This window comes from Rhea americana, unplaced genomic scaffold, assembly GCF_003343005.1.
Source record: "Rhea americana isolate MKP2758 unplaced genomic scaffold, rheAme1 scaffold_329, whole genome shotgun sequence".
Taxonomy (NCBI): Eukaryota; Metazoa; Chordata; class Aves; order Rheiformes; family Rheidae; genus Rhea; species Rhea americana.
The window spans coordinates 242,814-262,689 of NW_028186456.1; the positions used below are offsets into that span (position 1 = coordinate 242,814).

The following is a 19,876-nucleotide window of genomic DNA, read 5'->3' on the forward strand; positions in this document are numbered from 1 at the left end:
GAAGCCAAGAATTAGTCAGAAATCTAGAGATTAAGATACATAATTGGTAAGAATATCCAATACTGTTTAAGTAACCCTAATGCTTTAAAACTCATCAAACACCAGACCCACATCTCTCTGAGATAAAAATGAAAAAAACAAACAAACAAAAAAAAAACCCCAAACTCCTAACAGAAGCTAGAGTGACTGTGCTTCTTTCACCTTGTGAATATTGTGGATTCCCTCAGTTGGCCACCATTACATTAGAACAAAATCTCGTCTTTTATTGGGTATTTCACATCAGAAACTCACTTTAGAACAATTTCACAGAAATATCTTTATGCAACTGTTTGTTTTTCCACAAAACATCATATTTGAAGTAACTTCCTAATTTAGCATGTGCATATTGAATAGAGGAGTCTCCATATGATCCATATTGAGATGTTTAAAGAAGCTTTTAGGAATTGATATCTATGCCCTAATGATATAGAAGATTGGGCAGCTTATTCCTTGAAAAGTCATGGAAAATCCCAATCAGAAGTATGTATGTATAATAATTAACAAAAATATGCACAAATATGGAAGGAACATTACATGTCAAAAAACCTTAATATTGTGAATTCAATGCATACAGACCTAGTAAAGGTATTTAAGAATGCTTTTGCTTGGCAATTCAAACTCTCTGGCACGATCAAGAGAAGAAATACATTAAGCCTTATTTATAAAGTTATCAGTAATAACTTATTGCAATCAATAAATCACTGATATTAGCAAAAATTATTGATAAAATATTTCTTTTAAACTGTTGTCCCGAAATTAGATTAGTGGTTAAGGCAACATTCATCAAGACGACAATAAGACATCATTGATTTTACTCTAGACTATATAAATAATCAGAATAATGGATAATATTTTCAAAATAAATTGAGAAACTCACGACCCTCTTATAAGCTTAACTGCTTCAGAAAATTTAAACTGATGTCTGCACCTTTAACATGGGAAAGAAAAAGAAAAAAAGCCATCTCCTTATGCAAATATTCAGAAAACTGCATTTCTATCTATCTGGGAGATACCACAAATGTGTCTGATCTGGGCTTCACCCCTTCTTCTCATAGTAATCTTCTATCCGGGAACAAAGCTACACTTGCTGAAATATCTCTGCTTGTATAAAATAACAACTTGTCCAATAGAGCAACAAAGGACAATTTAGTTCTTAGCACGAATAACCTGGCTAACCCTAGATAAGCTTGCTCAAGAAGCAGCAATAAAACTTCATTTTCAAATAAGGCTAAACAATTTGGTTACACCATGTTAATGCAACCCCAGATTGCATCTGGCTGCCTAAGTAAACTTTTTTAGAACTGGCTGAGATATGTGGCCAGCTCTGTGCTGACTTGTGTATACAAATCAAAGGTTGTTATACATCACATCTTAGTGCCAAAGATATGAATTTCAAGTTCTTCACATGACCTGCCTTAGCAGCCAGAGTAAGAATTTCACTGACTTTGACTACAGCATCCCATGTCAAATATTTTACTAAAAACAAGCTAATGGAAGTCTACAACTCCGGGAGAGAAGATTCACAAATCAGCTAGGCCTACACAAAGGGAATTATTCCTATAAGGTAATCACTATGGTGATCACTAAAATGATGTTAACTTTACCCAGAAATAACATACATGTGTCTGCTTGGRTACACAGATTCCCAGTTCCATTATAAATCAAAACTATTACTGTGATAGGTTGGTAAATAAGCAAAAGTTTTATATTTATTTTTAAATTTAGAAGGTGGTCAGATATTAATAATGATGCGGAGGAACTTGTAGGTACTTAAAGAATATAAAACCATTCCATTAGAGAATATAGCAGTTGACACAAATAGGGAAGTATATAATTTCTACCTTATTTTTAAAAATAGATTTAAGCACATTAACAATCAAACAATGAATTTATTTGCAGGATACACTTATCATACACATAAAACAATACCTATTGTTTGGTTGATTAAATAGCAAGAGAAAAATAGCATGACAAAAAACACAATACATTATTCAAAATGCTCCATATATTTGTTAGCTGACATTTTCAAAATGAAGCTATTTTTTTTAAACATGATCATGAACAATGCATAGTGGGAACAAAGAGTCTAGAATTCTAACATTCCACAGCTGTGAGTCAGTGTTAAAAAAAAAAAAAAAAAAAAAAAAAAAAAAAAAAAAAAAAAAAAAAAAAAAAAAAAAAAAAAAAAAAAAAAAAAAGCTATGTAGAGGGAAAAAACACTGAATTACAAAACAATACAAATTCTATTAAAGATAAGATCATCTGAACATCTGAAATCTAAAAACAAAGTTATATAAGAAAGGAGGAATTACAAATATTAATAGACAACTTGGGAAGGAAGAAATTAGATTTCTCCGGTGACRGCTTGTTAATAGCCTCTAAACATTCACACTAATATTAAGTGAAAGTCAATTACAGTATGATGCTGCAAAACCAAATCCAAGAGTAAGTAGTTAGAGATCGGAAATATCCAAGTTCATTTTACTAAACAAGTTATGACTATCCAAACCATTTGTTCAGTACGTATACATATATCAATGGAACAACAATGTAAAAAAAAAGTTTGAGCACCAATCACTGAATGATTTAGTAAAGTGTAGGAAAACATATCTGCTTGCTGTGAAATGTTAATTACAAGTTCTTTTCTCATTTCATGCCAATGTAAATGGAATGAATGGAATTGCAGTGTCATATCCTGCTCTTTGTTCCTGTCCTTTCACACTGGGTCAGCAGTGTGAAGGTTCTTCACGCCATGGTAGTGGATGTGTCCAAGGCATAAGAAAGAGTCACAGAGTAGCTGTATTCTGACAGTGCCTAGTATAATGCTTCACAAATGCTTCATTAATACAGAATACATACCACAAATAATTCAGCCACATTAAGTAACAAATCTACGTATAGTATTATATGCTGTCCAGGATAAAAAGGGTATAAAATAACTGCTAGTATTAGATCTTACCTGAGTTAGATTCAGCTTCCTTTGGTGAAGGTCACCAGAATAAAGCTGAGAAAAGACTGGTTGTGGGAACTGGTCTGAATGCCAGTGTATAGAACACGCATTTTACAAAGAACTATTAATTTCTATAGTTATAATCACAACTTTTAAAAACAAATACAGACTAGGCTACATCATCCTTTATATCCCTTCTTTAACCGTGACAGATGACCTCCAGATACAAATTCAGATCTTTCAGACAGAAGACATACAGATTTTATTATTTTTTTTTTTTTCACTACAAGGCACTCTTTGCCATTCTGTTAGGATGTACAGGAACCTATTGTGATACTTGGATTGATGATTGTTTAAATAGAACAAAAATATATCCTTTAACAAGGTAGTCAAGAAAGCTGAAACACTCTGCCATGGGAAGGTCTGTGCTGAAAGCATTATTTTCTTCAGTGTATTCTCCTCAGTCCCACTAGTCTCAATTATCATTCAGAATAGCACAAACAGCAGGATTTGGAGAGTGATAGATTCTAAAGTCAATCTCTTTTAATCATCCTAGAAATCTGTTTGGCATCCTTACACCTGATGTTTCATGGACAGTAGGATATTTTCAACATTAGCTGAACAAAACTTATGCAGCTGTAGTTATATTATCTCCATTAGTTATCTTTTATTAAAAAGTCTCTGCAGATCAGTTATGGGAGGAGAAAAAAGTTGCAATTTTAAAATTCCAGAGAAAGCCATAGAAGCTATATGTAGAAACAAAAAAACCCGAAACACAAACCCCACATTACGGACTGATCTAAGTTTTCCCTGGAAAGCCAGCAACGCAGACTCTGTGTGTGTGTGTGTGTGTGTGTGTACACACATGTACATGCACAAACACACATGCACACACAGGATCACTGAAAAATAATTGTCAATACAATCCGTTGTTTCATTCTAATTAAAAAGGATGTTAACAGATTTTCTACTCATGCTCAAAAATTTGGAATAACTAATCTACTAGGCTCATTTATACTTTTCCTAGTGAAGTCTCTTTCATTCAACTTGCAAGGAAGCAAGCCAGTTTTAATCACCTACATTAGAAAAGAATATGTAAAATTCTGTATCTTACAAATTTATCATTTTTCATTATCAGAACATGCTATGAAAGCATTTGCTGATAGAAAAAAAGTTAACCTCTTATAAAAAAAAGAATTAGAATAATGATCTTTTACAAGTATGGAAATATGATGCTTTTCAGGTAATAGCTACACATACCACTTCCTAATGTTAGACATTATATATTCTATACATTTTTAAGAAAGTATATCATATGGAAAAAGTAAAAATAGTAGTATTCACATAAACTCTAAGAGTGTTCTATTTTACACTCCAGTCGATGTGCTGTAATTATATTGATAGATTCTCTATTAAAGAATACATTATATTCTGAGGGCTAATTAGAATGAAAATTGAAAATTTTTAAAGAAAGATTTTTTTTTAATTTTTACAAAAATTAAAATAGGTCAAACATTAGAAATATTCCAGAGTAAATATACAACATACAAAAAACATTCTATGGCCTTCTGTGTTCTGTTGCTACACAAATAAGCAAACAAACCAGCAAAAAACCTCCCCAAAGTCAAAATATATATATAGTCAAAAATGGCACTTGCTTATCAGCATGTAATCCATAGGTTAGGATGACAGAAGAATAGAACTGATCCATTGAAAAGCTTTTTCTTCAGAAAGTGGTCCAGGTCAAGAACTACCTTCATCCATAGATAATCTAAGATATGCACTGAGTCTTTTTTTAAACAAAGAGCATTGATCACAGTTTGCTTAAAGCTTTGATTCAGAGTAACTGTACATACCTAAATCTAACCTTATTCAGTAGAAATCCAGTACATGCAGGAATGGATCCATGAATTATTTTTAAACACTTACAGTACTATATGCCCCACGGAAGTTACCTAGGGTCTTTACAGTGTACTAGTGTGTTTTGCTAAAACCACCCCATTCTTCTCCAGCCTGAAATTTATCATAATGTCAAACACGAGTTGACGTTCTGCTTACTGCAAGTTTGGTCTTAATTGATTACATAAATAAATTGGATTCATTTTCCTTTGGTAAAGTGTCAGGTTTTGGTAGAACATTAAATAACCAGGAACAACCTGCCAGCCTCATTATAGCAGCTAGATCACGTGTATGTTTTTCCAAAGGATTTTTTTTTTAATACACCTTGCCTACATCTCCAAATGGAATATTATGCTGAACAGATTGTCACATGCAGCTGGAGTCAGCTTGAACATATAACGTATCAAACTTTAAATGTTATTCACAGAATATTTTTGAAATCACCACATGCAGTTGTTGTTGCTTTTTTTAAAAAAAAAAAATGCAAGTTAATTCTGTGCAGTGTAGCCTGGACAAGATATGGAAACAGAGGAAAGTGACACAATGCCCTGGAAAGGAAGAGCTCAAATTAGTGAGCAGCCACTTAGGTGAGTGAATAGACTTCCAGAGCATAGCTTCAGAGCTGGGCCTCATATAAGAACCATGCTGCTCATGTCAAGTTTGTCCACAGAGAGATGGAAGAATGGCACGAGAGCTGTTGCTCTGAAATGTCTGTTAAGTTTATTATGAGTGATGAATTAGACTTGCCAGATGCCTCCTGAAGAAAGAGAAGCCTTTTGGCAGTTTCTGATAGTTTATTTTTCCTTTCTTGTTTTTTGTGACTTTTAATAGTTCCCAAAGGGACTGACTCATACTAGACTGACTGGATGACTTCCTCTCTCTTACCAGGATATGTGCCGACATGCCCAGGTTGACATGACTGAAAATCAGAGGCAAGGGGCTGCTACCCCACATCAGTGAACTTCAGGAGGCCAAGCCTGTGACAGCACTGGAGAGATAAGTAAACTAATAAAACAACAAATAAACAAWCATGTTCTCTCATTCCTGCTTATATCATCTTAAGAAAAAAAATATTTCCTAAACCAAGTTAACATCATTTTACAGCCATTGTAAGTGTGAAGGCTACTGTGCAAAAATCAATGGGCATATGCAAACATCAGATTTGTCAGTCCATGCAGTAGCACCAGGAATAGGGCTCAACCCTGCCTGTAAAGTTGCACAGGCTTTTACCCCTAGCGCAAACAGAATCTACATTAGCTCATCATAACCGCTTCATTGCTCTTTGCAGGCCACTCTTTGCARGCTTGGTTTCCAGCTTCCACTTAAGATCCTGAAAAGGCCATTTCTTCAAAAGAACACTGAACTGCTTCGATTGGGAGCACTGTACGAGATGGAAGTTGGTAAGCATTTTTCAGAATTTCCCTAACTCAAATATTCAGGCTCCCAAATTGAAGTTTGTGTATTTTTTTTTTTTGAAAATACTTGCCTGCATTAAGACAAACACCTGAATGAATCTGATGTATATAAACTACACAATATGTGACAGGAGTACACAACAATCAGTATATAACCCTACTGAGGTATAAAATATTACATACTTAAAAGGGTTTCAGAGYAATTTCAGTTAGCAAAATACTGGTTGTAGTTGAGTTCATTGTTCATTTAACAACAAAGATATGGTCCATATTCATTTTAGAAAACAAAAGCCAAATGTAAAGATAGTTCATTTCACACTCATATTCTTCTTCTAAACAGTTCTGATACAAGGGCACCTTCAACTAAACATCTTAAATTAGAATGAATTCTAACAAAGTAAAACAACTCTGAAAGACAGATGTCAGTGAGTTACTGTACATAAACTGTATTGTATGCATAGCAGCAGAAGATGGACACAAAAGAAACCAACAGGTTTCACTGTTAACTGTAAACAATATTATCTTCTGAATAAAAAATACAAACATTTAACATTTATTATTTTGCACAGCATACTTCAGCACTCAAAYTATGATTTGAGTTTATTTTCTAGCTATTGCTGAAAAATATTGCGTTTAAAAATCTTCAGCTGTGCATGCTACTACACCACTGAATGTTTAAGAAACACAGACATGTGGGCTTTGTTATCCACCACATACCCCATTCTTAACAGACATTGGCACTTCTCATCTACATCCTGAGGACAACATCCTTCCAGTCATATTGGCCAGCTGGAAAGATACTAACCCATATGGTGTCTCTCTCCTCATTAACACATGGTTACCATTTGCTCAGCTTTTCACCATTTTAAGATGAGCCCAGATTGTAGAGCTTCTTACAGCCTTGTTTGGTAGATCACTAGATTAAAAAACAAAACAAGACACTCAAGACTATACTGACTGAAAAATGGCCAGATCCCACAAAGACTATTTGACAATTCAAACTATAGATGAAAATTGTTTTCTTCTCTCACTTTACAAGTGTTTGAGGCCAAATAATTCCCTTATTTTGGAATCTAGATTAAGCTTTAGGCTTTTTCCTGTGAAGTTTTACAATACAACTTCTCCAAAATTAGTATCGTGCTTTAAAGAGTATATAAAAAGGTTCTTACTTGTTTCGTTCAGTTTTTCCATGATCACAGGCACAACATCGTACAGATTTAAGTTAAAACAGCAGCCATGAGTGATTGTTTTTCCAGTGCCATTTTAAGGGAATTATTTCAATTTCAGTGCTGACCAAGTTTTGAAAGGCATTAGATTCATTATTTTTGTGTAGTTTGATAACCGATGGAAGCATATCCAATGTTCTACCGTGCTGTCACCATCCAAAGTCCTAGTGCAACATTGGCAGCCAAAAGTGCACTGCCAGCAAGTAAAATTAAAAAGCCAACAAGCTCCCTGTTTTGCTTTTCTACAATCAGTGAGCTCAGAGTGGCTTCTAGGAAAGAATTTAATATCCACTGGCCATCCAAAGCAAAGCAGGGTACAGCATTGATAACTGCCAATGCTCCTGACAGTGAAATTAGGTACCTGATTGACATGAGTTAAGGCTCATGGATAACATCGAAGAAAAGGTAAAACAAAAATCAAGACAAAACATATTTTTTACTGTTACTATGCAAAGAAAAACACATGATTTTTTTTTTTTAAAGCTGTCATTCTGTTTCATGGAAAATGTATTAGGACAACTCATTTTACACTATAACATAATGGCCTGGAAAACTGCCTTTATGGGTTCACTTGTTTTAAGTAACAATCAAGCACTATGTTTAGATACTTTAACAACCTGCAGTCTTCCCAACTCAGAGGAAAACAGGAGATTGCAAGAACACTCTTAATGCTGCCCATCTTCCTCCCCTGCTTTGTGTGGTTTTGGAAGGCTGGAGCAAATTCATAGCTCTGACACTATGCCTTGAAGTAACAAGGCATTCTAGATCTATGATCTAAGTATGAAACGATGAGTAGGAATATTTTTTCAAAACGTTCCCTCTCTAAAGTAAATGGCTAGAACATGACTGGAAATCTGAGCTACCTTCTACTTACCTCTTAGCCAGAAAAGTTGTGTGAGTATCTGTGCATGCGAGAATGAGGTAAGGACAGATCATTCATATTGCTAGTAAAGGCTTGCTAACTTTGCTACCTGCCTCTATCCTATAAATGGCTGGACAAGAAGACATATGGCTCAGAAATCTATTGGGTCAGAGTGAACCTTGRCATGTTCCCAGAAAAGGGGGACTTGTGTACCAGCTTTTGTGTTTTATGGACAAATCTAAACTATACTCTTCTGTTTTTAACCACTCATTCACGTTTCAGTTTCTAAGGCTAAGGGTTCTTAGATTAGTTGTATCCAAAAGCCCATTATCCTTTATGTGTGTGTATATATAATCTCAGTCATTAACACAGATTAATATCCATATTTAAAATGTTATCATATTGTTTTTTGAATATGAGGTTTCCTTTAAAGGTAGAAAAAAAAGAGAGAGCGAGAGAGTGAAACGAACACCCATACCTGTTATTTAGTTCAGGTAGTTCARGCTAAGAAACAGTATTAATATAGAATCATAGAATCAGTAAGGTTGGAAGGGACCTCTGGAGATCATCTAGTCCAACCTTCCTGCACAGCAGGGTCACCTAGAGCATGTTAGACAGGGTTGTGTCCAGGCGGGCTTGAAGATCTCCAGAGAAGGAGACTACAACATCTAGCTCCAATACACTGAAGCTAGCAACATCTCATTTGTCTTGCCAAAAATTCAGAACTGTTTTGACTAAACCTCACGTTCAAGAAAGACTTAAAAAAAACCTGACCATAAATTTCCTACTAAAAATAAGGAAGTGAGACATTTCACTTTGAGTTCAGCACATAGACAATAATCACTGCAGAATGGAGTAAAGATGTACAAAACCCTACAGATGTTTCAGGGCATTCTGTTGAAAATTATATCCAACTGAAATCTTGCTGAGTCACCAAATTATAAAACAGTTTCCTTTTTGTCTTAAAAGAACAAACATACTTCAAAGGATACTTGCAGAATGTCTCTATCATCACAGGCAGATCAATGCTTAKAAAGTTATGTCGCGGTACAAAACTGCTGAGACTTACTGAAACRAAAATAAAAGATCCACAAGAAATGAATAGTCATTCTAGGATTATAACATTATGAATTTTAGATTATAGTTTTGCAGAAAAATCAGACTTGGAATGACATTTTTTCAGGATGAGTAATCAATCTAAATATGGTTTTTCTTTTATTTTTCTTTTATTTAAGAAGACAGAGTGTAACCATTAATTGTCTCTCAGACATAGACATTAACATAATAAAATCATGCCACAAAATATAATTAATATGATGTCAGTAAAAGCAGATCTAAGATGTATATTTTCAGAGACAACTAGACTGTAGTCATAAGGACCATATTGTGTAATTTAAGCCCCTTCCATAAAAACATACACAAAGAGATTATCATTACCAGCCTTCTTCAACATAATATAGTCCACACGTATACATTCATACCCTTGGTGTACACATGTACTTTCTATCAAAGACAAAAAAAATTTCTGTTTCAGTACCTAGAGAAAATTCTCACGTTTTGAATCTGAGCTCATTTTACGTAAAGATGGAGCCTATCAGTTCTGGATCAAATAGGGAACAGATCTAGATGCACTTTGGGAAAGAAAGGGCTAGGAAGTGACGCACAAGTGTGTTATACATCTTAACACCAGACAGTCAGTAATAAATAGCCTCTTTTTCTATCTTCGAATGATACTGTAAGTGACTACAAGCAGTAATTTCATGCAACTTAAAATCCTGGGAGATGGGATTCGGCATTCACGATACAAACAGTGACTGTAAGATGGCAGTATCAAGCACCACATCAACTTGAAATGCTTCTTTGGTACCCTAACTTCCTCAAATGGGTAGGTGAGGTTCCAGTTCGCTGCATGTTAAATCTCAACAAGAGACTTTCTCCTCAGAGAAAACCGAGATAGCATAAGATTTCCCAGACTGCACTCTGATAGTATAGGGACACTCCATCTAATTTATCTTAGAAAAAAGGATTGACATAACCCTTTGAAAGAAGCAGCATTCTCTCCAGTCTCTGAGCCTCAGGGACTGTTTGAAAGCCTCAATTCTGCGAAAGCTGAAAGAGACACTTGCAGCATAATGGAGTCTTATCCTAAGAGGTAAGAGGTTTAGGTAAATTAAAGGAGAATTAGAAAATGACCTTCAAAAGGAGCTTGCATAGTATCTACAATAGCCACTGTGTCCCTAAGGAACACACAGTTGAGAAGGCCAGTCTTAACAGCTTGAATTTTCCCAACTATCCTGGGAAAAAAAAGTTATAGCCATGAAAAATACCACCTCCATAAAGACATGGAGAAGAACATGAATAGGAGTTCAAAGCTGAGCAAAAAGCTGAAAAGCTGAAATCCCACTGTAGTACAACATCCCTTGGGAAAGGAATAATTTAACCCACTCTGAAAAATTTTGAAAGCACAGGCTAAGAGAACACTGGAAACCTTGCTGGAAACACATAATGTATCAATACCATACCAAAATTCCTGCTAAGTATATCTGAGGTAAGAGAGAGATCAGATTTCCTCAGGTTCAATAAGCAATTCAAGGACATTGGGACAAAGATATAAGGGGAAAGCGCARTTCCAAAGCAACACTAGGCAGGGAACTGATCCACTCAGTCAAATAAATGTGCTTTTGTCTATTAATAGGGGCCTTTCTGATGAGTTAGGAGTAGTAATTACAAGAATAAGCAAGCATACCATGGGATGGAGAGATTTGGATAACAAGGATCCAAAAATTAGAGTATTTTTGGTATGCCAATAAGCAGAGAAATTCCCAATACTGAAACTGTATCAGGTGGGCCAAAGTGCTTTGAAAAATCAAAGTTCTCTGTTTCCTTACCTTGAGGATCTTTGATTTAGGAAAACCAAGAGAGAATAAGTATCAGACTGTTGAACAACAAAGTGAAGAACACATCAGATGGGAATCCTGGACATCATCCAGCTCAGAAAAACAGATGCATCCAAGTCAAGAGATATCCAAGGAAAATAACTCATTAAGCTGAAGGCTGGTATCAGAACATTTGACCAGACCTCTCATCCGTGAGCCAAAAAAGCTGAAACAGCCAGTGTATTCAAAGATTTCAAAATAGGCATATTGCAATACGAATTTATTTGCCCATACTCTGATTTCAAAGCTTGACTGCCTCTTGACCAATACATAATGGCCACTAGCAAGTTACTATCCTGAACGTGAAGTTGGGCCTACATTCACAATGGATCAATAAACTCCTTCACTCKTTGGTACAAACCTGCCGTCCCTGACAGCCAGCAGATATGGATATAAACGCCAAAGCAGAAGAAAATCCCCTTGCTGCTGGGGCAGGCCCTTTCAGAAACTCTTTAAGAGAAMCTCTACAAGATACAAACTCTTCAGAAAGTTGCAGGACTAAGTTCTAGAYACTGTAATATGAGGCTATGAATTTATGGGCTGTAACAGAAAAAAAACTAATGGTAGCAGACAAACTTGTCCTTCAAGGGATAAGAAAAGAATGGCAGAAATGGTATTCTCTAGGCTCACCTTCGTAAGACACTGCTAGAAAGAGGTATATGAATGTCAGTCACCAGATTCTGCCCAACAAACAAGGGCCAGAGAAGAGGAAGCCAAAATTTAGCAATGTCAGAAATGACATGAAAGAATAATAAATAAATAAACAAATAAGAAATGCTGCAATGTTGCATGCCAGTAATAACAAGGCCCTCCATTTCAATCTTACATATCATCTGCCTGATAAGGCAAGCTAGACCATAACTGGCTTGCAATAAGGAAAAGCTTAAAGTCTTGAGTAATACCACATGAAATAAATACACAGCTGAATTTATATTAGATTATATTCAATAAAATACTTTTACAGAGGGAATGCTAGTTAAAAAAAAAAAAAAAAGGAATCAATGTTTCCATCCTGACCAACATCCATTCCTAATCATTCCTTCTGTTTTAGTTTTGGCCAAATCTATACCAACGTAAATTCACTTGGGAGTATGACTCTTTATAAGGTTTTTATATTGACAATAAGAGCTGTAAGTAGAGTCTGTTACAACAAAAATATTCTTACCAGGATATTTTACTTTGAGGAAAYTGAAACATTTTATAGAATTAAACTAAACAGTCTACTCCTTGTAAATGGCTAATATGGACATAAAATTTTAAAGAGCTTTTAATCTAGAAGCTAGCTAGCATCAAATGAAAATATGAAATAATTATTCGTCCATAAATCAGGACTATCACGACAACAATGCAAGCCTAAACAGCAAACAAWACATACATAACCTCAGAGTTTTTCAAACATGACTTCAAGTGACATTATTAAAGTCATAGTACACACTTGTGCAATTCCTGTATCAGCTTGCATGTTAAATACAGTACTTCTCTAAAAAATAATGTTTGTAGGAAGAACATACTAATGCAATAAGGCATTTCATTAGATCTGATTCCTATTTTTAAACTCACACAGTAGAGGAAGAGATTCTTTTCCTTTTTGAACTGTAGAAAAATTGTTATCACATTCTGATCAGCCGCATCCAAAAAAAACCCAAACAAATCAAAAAATCCCTCTTATCCCCAAGCCAGTAATGCACAGTGCAAAGTAAGTCTGAAATATTTACAAGTCATTTCAGTGGAATGCATGGACTTCTACAACAATACAAATACCTGCTACCCAAGGCAGGTTCCTATAACTGTATCTCTGGTGTTTTTCCAAGCGGAACACAGAGCATAGGTTGAGTTTGCAGCAAAGTTTGCTGCAAAGTCCGCAATTCCCAGGGCACAATAAATCACTGCAAAATTATACAACTTACATGCTATATACAGGAGTATTTTCACATAGTAACTTCTTAAAATAGAACTGCCTMTCTAGATGAATGCAATAACATTCTTTGCTGATCTCTGAAAGCCTGACAGGTTAGGTTGTCTTGCAGAATTACAATTTAGTAGGATACACTAACTAAAACTCCGTTGCCCCAACATAYTGGAAACAAGAACAATACCAACTGTTCTAGAGTACCTTCAGTCTTTATTGTTAAAGTAGAGAGTCAAGCAAGTAAATTTAAAATAATTATCAAACACTACTCTTAGATATTTGTTGCTGCATACGGAGTAGATATCAGCAGATACAGAATTGTGTGTTAGTATCAACTAGAACAATGCTTTTCTACCTAAATGGAGGACAGAAGTGAAGAGATCATATCCTGGGCTTAAATGAGGGTATACTATGAACAAGTAAAAATAAACAGATTTTTTTTTTAATGATTATTATCTAAACATGGCTAGCACAAAAAGACTGGCAGATTAACAAAAAATGTGTTTATGTTAAAATGCTAATGTATTTACACAACCAGATTTCATCAGTGTTTCTGAAGCTCTGTTGTACTGCTGTCCATTCCTTATCAGAAGAGCATAATGGCTTTCTAAGGAGATACTTCCAAATGTATTTAAAATCTCTTCCTATGAGGTATACTGTGAGGTCTGTGAGAAGCTTCTGAAGTAGTTCTGGCAGGTACTGTGATTCAGAGATACTCTGTGGATGCATGACACCTCCTTTACTTTCCTCACTTGAAGACACAATTTAATACTTAACACTTTTCTAAGCCTACCTGAAGCTAGTATCTACCTCATTTTTACCCTGCCCTACTAAGTAGAAATGCAGATAAGTTTGTTCATTCTTCACCTGCTTGCGCCAAGAGCAGAATTACTGTCTCCTTGTATACTTGGTTCAAGGATATACGGCTGCCCAAAAGACAGCTGCAATTCATTTCARATTAAGGAACTAAATGAATATTATTTAACTTAGTTCAGTTTAGTTCAAATTAAACAACTTAATAAAATAAAARTCAGGAAAAAAGCCTGTATTGTGCTAATTGTGATATTTGTGGCTCAATAGTCATGGTAATTTGTAATAAGTACTTAGAAAATAGGCATGATTTAAGTAGTCATGCTAATATACTAGGCAAGGTATTTCAGCAAGACATCATAGAGATTTTAGATTTTATAAAAGAATTTTTGAAAAATTTACATGTTTGCAAAATGCACTTTTCTGGTTCCCATGATTAAACTAAGTGAAATCTGTTATAGAATTAGCCCTTTCATACTTTTCTGAATAAATGACTATCTCATATCACATATCGTTTGGTTACCTTTAACTTACCGCACTGTGCAAATTTATTTTAGGCACATTTTATTTACTTACTTCCTGAATAGCCCATCTCTCTCCACTGGCTGTAACAAGAAACCGATCCTGTTTTAAACAAGTTAACTAACAGTGCTTCAAGACCTCATTCAAAGAGCCAGCCAACATAAAGCATACTAATCTTTTTTTTCCCCTCCAGAATTTTAAAATAAATAATACAAACCTGTGTACTGGAGATGCAAGGGATGTCCTACAAATAGCATGTCAATATGAGGTGGATGTTTTACCCTGATTAGCCTTGTTTGGTTCTCTAAAGAAGGAGTCACACACAAGCTCGGAACAAAGTCCTTCTGGCAGTCCAYGTTAGTTCGACAAACTTGGCTGGCCTCAATAACTTTTCGTGCTGGTAGACAGGCATACTGCAATGGGTATTTAAAATGATTAGCAAATTTAAATCTATTTTCTTTTATTGCTTATTATTTATAGGTTCAAAAGTGTAGTGTATATATATTTTTAAAGCAAAGGAAGGGCTTCAGTGACATGCTACCAGGCCATTAAGAGCTAGAATCTGATTTTTTGTCGGCTTTCTATATATATGATCAACCTATCCTTCTACATCTAAGGGAATGCAAAAGAGATGGTGTACACATGCACCAAAATAAAAGCTATTCAAAGGAAGACATACACAAACAAAATCAAGGTATCTAAACATAAGTCAATTCTCTCTAATGAGCAGAACCTTTAATCAACGTACTACTGATTTATCTGCTTAGGAAGTTTTAGACCTTGTTGACCTAAACCAATATTTGCTTGAACAAAACCTTAAATTCAGCAAATCCAACCAACCTACCTTGGCTATGTGGCTGCTAAGAGACCATTCTGAACTAGACATACTCAGCACTTAATGCAATTTTATGTCCTAAACCCTACCTATAACTCTCCTTCGTTCTGCGGTCTGAAAGACTTSATCTCTTTTGCTTTCCACAGGCCAAAGAGAGTAGAGTAGAAAGGAACAGGAATTTCTTTTTTCTCCCATGTTTCCTGAAAAAGCCCTATGGTAATTTTCCTTTTGTTCTTCAGCACAAGCAAGAAAATCTTCATCTACTAGGAAAAAAGGGGATGCCCTTGCTTGTTAGCCTGATAATAATGGCCGTTACTCTCTACAGAGGCATGTGCATCAGTCACTCTCCATTAACCTCAATACCAGTTCTTTGTATTGTAGTTAGGAGGAGAGAGCATTTAGATGTTTTCAAATACAGCTGCATAGCACTGCAAAGAATATTTAAAATAATTGTTCAAAAACTCATAATCATTCTAATGACAGCAGAAGGTCACAGGCTTTTAGATGCTTTTATTTCTTCTCTGCTCCTAAGCAGCCGCTATGCATTCAAGAATGCCAAAGCTCTGTGGGGTAGTSATTTATCAAATCTTGCTGAACACAACGATATTACCAACCACTGTCATATTTCAAAAGAGCTGTTGGTGTGTGCCCAATTCCCAGTGGCTAGATACCACAAAAACATATTGGAGTGGAAAGTTTAACATCAGAGAAATTGTAAACACAACAGATTTAGGGACAGGCTTATTTTCTATTTCTTGAGATATCTAATACTTCAGGTCAGAACAGTAACAAACTGGAACGTGTAGAAAAGTTTACACAATTGTTATTTGTGCTCTTTGTTCTTGTAAAGAGAACTGTTAGAAATATTCCATTGCTGTCAATGTGGATAATTTATTCTTAACAGACATTCCTGTATTTTAAAAGAGACTAATGCAAAATCATATTGAGAAATTTTATATATTTCCAGAATCTACAGGAAAATTACTGTGATTATGAAAGGTGTCAAATAGAGACCTTGATTTTGAGAAATTTAACGATTTCTAGAACCTTTTCTTGCATATTTTTACTTAAGCTGGGGAGAAGTTCTACTGACTTCAGATAAGATAACTGAACAGGCAGTCCAATGCTTTGCTTGTACCTTTAAAGATTAGAGATGCAAAATAAGCAATTTCACCTTGTTCTCAGAAGCTGATATTTTTTTCTTTTTACTCTCAGATACTCTGTGTTCAAAGTGAAGATGGAGGAAATGAGAGAAAAAATGAGAGGGAATCTAGAGGAATCAGGGGTATAAGGTCTCTTCTTGTTCTTCCACAGATTCCTTGTTTGATCATGGGAAAAGTATCATAATCAATTTTTTTTTTCTTAGCTGTAAATGGGGAAAGTAATATATTCATAACCTTTACTATAAACTTCAGGTATTCTTAAGAACTTAAGTATGCTGCATAATGTTGGTAAATATTACTAATTTCATTTTAACAATTTTAGATTTACCAAACGTAATTATCAGCTTAAGTAACTTACCAAGTTGCTGTCCAAGTTATTGCTGTATGAAAAGCAAATGTCTGTGAGGCTGTTGTTATTACAACATTCAACTGTGCCATCGAGTCTTCTATAAACTAAAGAATGTAGGCATAGAGCAGAAGATCAGTAACATAATTTACTAACTTCCTGAAAAGAAATGAAATGAAATTCTCTGAACAAAATAAAATAATCATTCTGTAGCCTTGAGGAATTACAGTAATTTACAGAGCCTGGCTGTGGATCAGTCACAGCTGAAAACAAATTTCACCATTTTAAGAATGCCATTTGATTTCAATCATCTCTCTCACTTGCTGATTGTTTCATCTTAAAAAATCTCCTGGGGAGCCTGGGGACTTACTGCTACAATGTACTGAGCATTATGAGTTACAAAATACTTTTATCTGTTGCCTCTAGATAGCATTAACTGCTAGAATAGAAATTTGTTACCTGCTGCTGTACCGATTTCAGTGCCCAACTATGGAAATGACCAAGGTTCAAAATGCCCTTTCTAAAAATGTGAAAAACCTTTCCAAGATTCAGGCTTTGAAAGCTTTCCAAGTCTTGAAGGCTACAGCAGTAGATAAATGATATTTTTAAATTGATTTAGTTACAGTGTGTAACAGATTTAGCTACAATGTGGTACAGAACCTTTGTGAATCAAATTTGACTTACTCTACAACAAGTCTTTTAAAAAAACACAAAAGAATGTTATCATAAGAATCTGTGTGGCAGCAATATTGRATTGCCTTCCTTAGATACATCGGGCCTGAGACATTGGTTGCCTTTATTTATTTTTATTTTTTTATTTCAAAACGGTCCTTGGGACATCGTTTTCCATCTAGCTTCATACTTACTTTAAATAGTTTAATAGTTTATTCTCCATTTATTTTATGGTCAAGTAGACAGGATCCATTTGCTATACACATTTTTATTGATACTCTGTATTTATGTCAAGCTGTGAACTGTCAAGTTTTTGACAAATGACAGCTGCTAGAGACTGAAGAGAGTTCATTTAATTAAGAGGAATATTTCTCAATGCTGGAGGTTTGTGGCTCAGAAAATAGACAGACTGGTCTGATCAGAATGCAGCAGTGGGACAACGGGCTGCTAACACAATATAGCAACCAAGCTTATAAGCAATATTAAGCCTCTAGCACTTCCATCTAAATAAGACTGGTTCCACTGCAGAATATGCAGTTTCATTACCCATGTCTCTGAAATTGCATTTCTGAGGGCAACAGAATCTCATAACATGTATATTTTTAAGATCTAGGAACTAGTTTTCACTTGCCATCCCAGCCCAGCTGGGAGCATGTGCCAAAGTTGCCCCTCATCTTCAGAAGATAATCCAAAGTGTTAGATATCTAAAAGCCAGTATCTTACCCATGCTCCTCTAGTTTTTAGTTCAAATAATTATCTTAGTTCCAGCTGTAAACGTACTTTCCTTACATATGGAAAAAAAAGGTTACCTTTTCCATGTCACATGAGAACAATAATGTATCAAAAAACATGAGTACTAAAGCTGTCTGACCTCCTTTTTACTCCCAGTATGATGGAAAAAYGCCACTGACAATTTTAAAGCTCTTAGTTAGTTGCAGCCTCTTACCTTTGGAATTCAGTCTCCATGGATGCTTGCGTGAACCAAACTCTAGAGAGCTTCAGGGCATGTCACAAGACATTCAGACAACTTAATCTGACTGTTTATTTTTGTTCTACTTAATTTTGTTTATTGTTCTACTTTAGTTCAGTTCCTATTTTTTGTTTCTTGGGGGTTAGCTGTTACAGCAACAAGCAATCTAATGTATAAATGAAAATAGAAGGAAATATACTGACTTCTAGAAAAAATATGTGCAATCCAGATAGAACTAAGTTTACAGGCAACGAAACAAGTAAGCTTGGAGAAGTAAATGAAGCATAAAATCTGTACAGCGAGGCAGATCAGAAGTGGCCATAATAAAGCACATCACTAACATAAGCCACACGATTTGTAATGTCACACAGATCAGAGCAATAAGGTAACGTGTGGAATTTGTATCTGCAGTAGATCACTGAGTTGACCCATATAACTGAACTAAAAAGAGAGAAGATGATCATATTATTGGTAATAGTCAAATTATGCAATATCCTGGACAGGCAAATTTCATTATTTAGACCATACCTTATATTCATATAGGATTACAGGAAGATGAGAGAAATTCACCTTTCCTCTTTCTCTCCCTCACTATAGCATTTCACAAAAAGGAATGGCATACTGGTCATCGCTTAGGAGAGGATAGCAGATTTGACTTACCAAAAAGCTGTCCCACTAACAAATCCTATATCTAAAAGAGTCTTAAAGATATGACAAAATTACAATCTAGAATAATGAAGAGACTACCTACACTCATACCTCTAGTTGGAAAACTTAATTGCTGTAGGGTTGCTGCATTTATACAGTAGCCAATCTGTGACTTTTGTGAAATGTCTCCCAGACATGAATTCCAGTCTTCCACATTATAAACTGGGCAGTCTTGAAGGCTAGTGACAAGATCTCCCACGAAAAGCCCTCTTGGTCCATTGGCAGGAGAATCCTGAGAAGAAAAAGTGATGTTAGTCATGTTGTTATTGTTGAAACTACAAGGATTAGTTTACAGTTCTGCTCTAATGTTTAGGTTGAGAAATTGTTTTTACAGAAGCAAATCTCAGGCTTTAACAGAAGAGATTACTTTAACCTGAGATAGAGCATTACAAAAACAATATTCTCCATGAAGAACAGCTTATTTAGTGTTAAAAAAAAAACACARTTAAAAAGGCCAAGTCTTCAAATGATCAAGGGGGACCTATTCAAATTTGAGCAACTATTTTCATACAAGTTAATGTATTTTTTTCCTATTATTTTAAGTTCAAGAAGCTTAATTTAATGCCATAATCTTCCAGCAAAGCAGGGTATACCTGTACTTCTGTAGGTATAAA

General features: G+C 35.1%; 1 protein-coding gene across 5 annotated transcripts in view; it reads right to left on the minus strand.

The window, feature by feature from the left end:
• Window positions 1-2,206: 2,206 nt before the first annotated feature.
• Window positions 2,207-19,876, minus strand: part of MBTPS2 (membrane bound transcription factor peptidase, site 2) — a 34,903-nt gene continuing 17,233 nt past the window's right edge. For 3 of the 5 annotated variants that reach the window (XM_085310871.1, XM_085310872.1, XM_085310873.1), the window contains 5 exons: window positions 19,314-19,494; window positions 16,925-17,019; window positions 14,786-14,981; window positions 9,384-9,459; window positions 6,528-7,890 (listed from right to left, as the gene is read on the minus strand). In XM_085310871.1, the coding sequence (XP_085166997.1) occupies window positions 7,668-7,890; window positions 9,384-9,459; window positions 14,786-14,981; window positions 16,925-17,019; window positions 19,314-19,494 (771 nt within the window). In that variant the 3' untranslated portion in view covers window positions 6,528-7,667. Of the gene's footprint in view, window positions 5,877-6,527; window positions 7,891-9,383; window positions 9,460-14,785; window positions 14,982-16,924; window positions 17,020-19,313; window positions 19,495-19,876 lie in introns of those variants that run through there. The other 2 variants (XR_014896564.1, XR_014896563.1) reach the window with 2 other exon arrangements.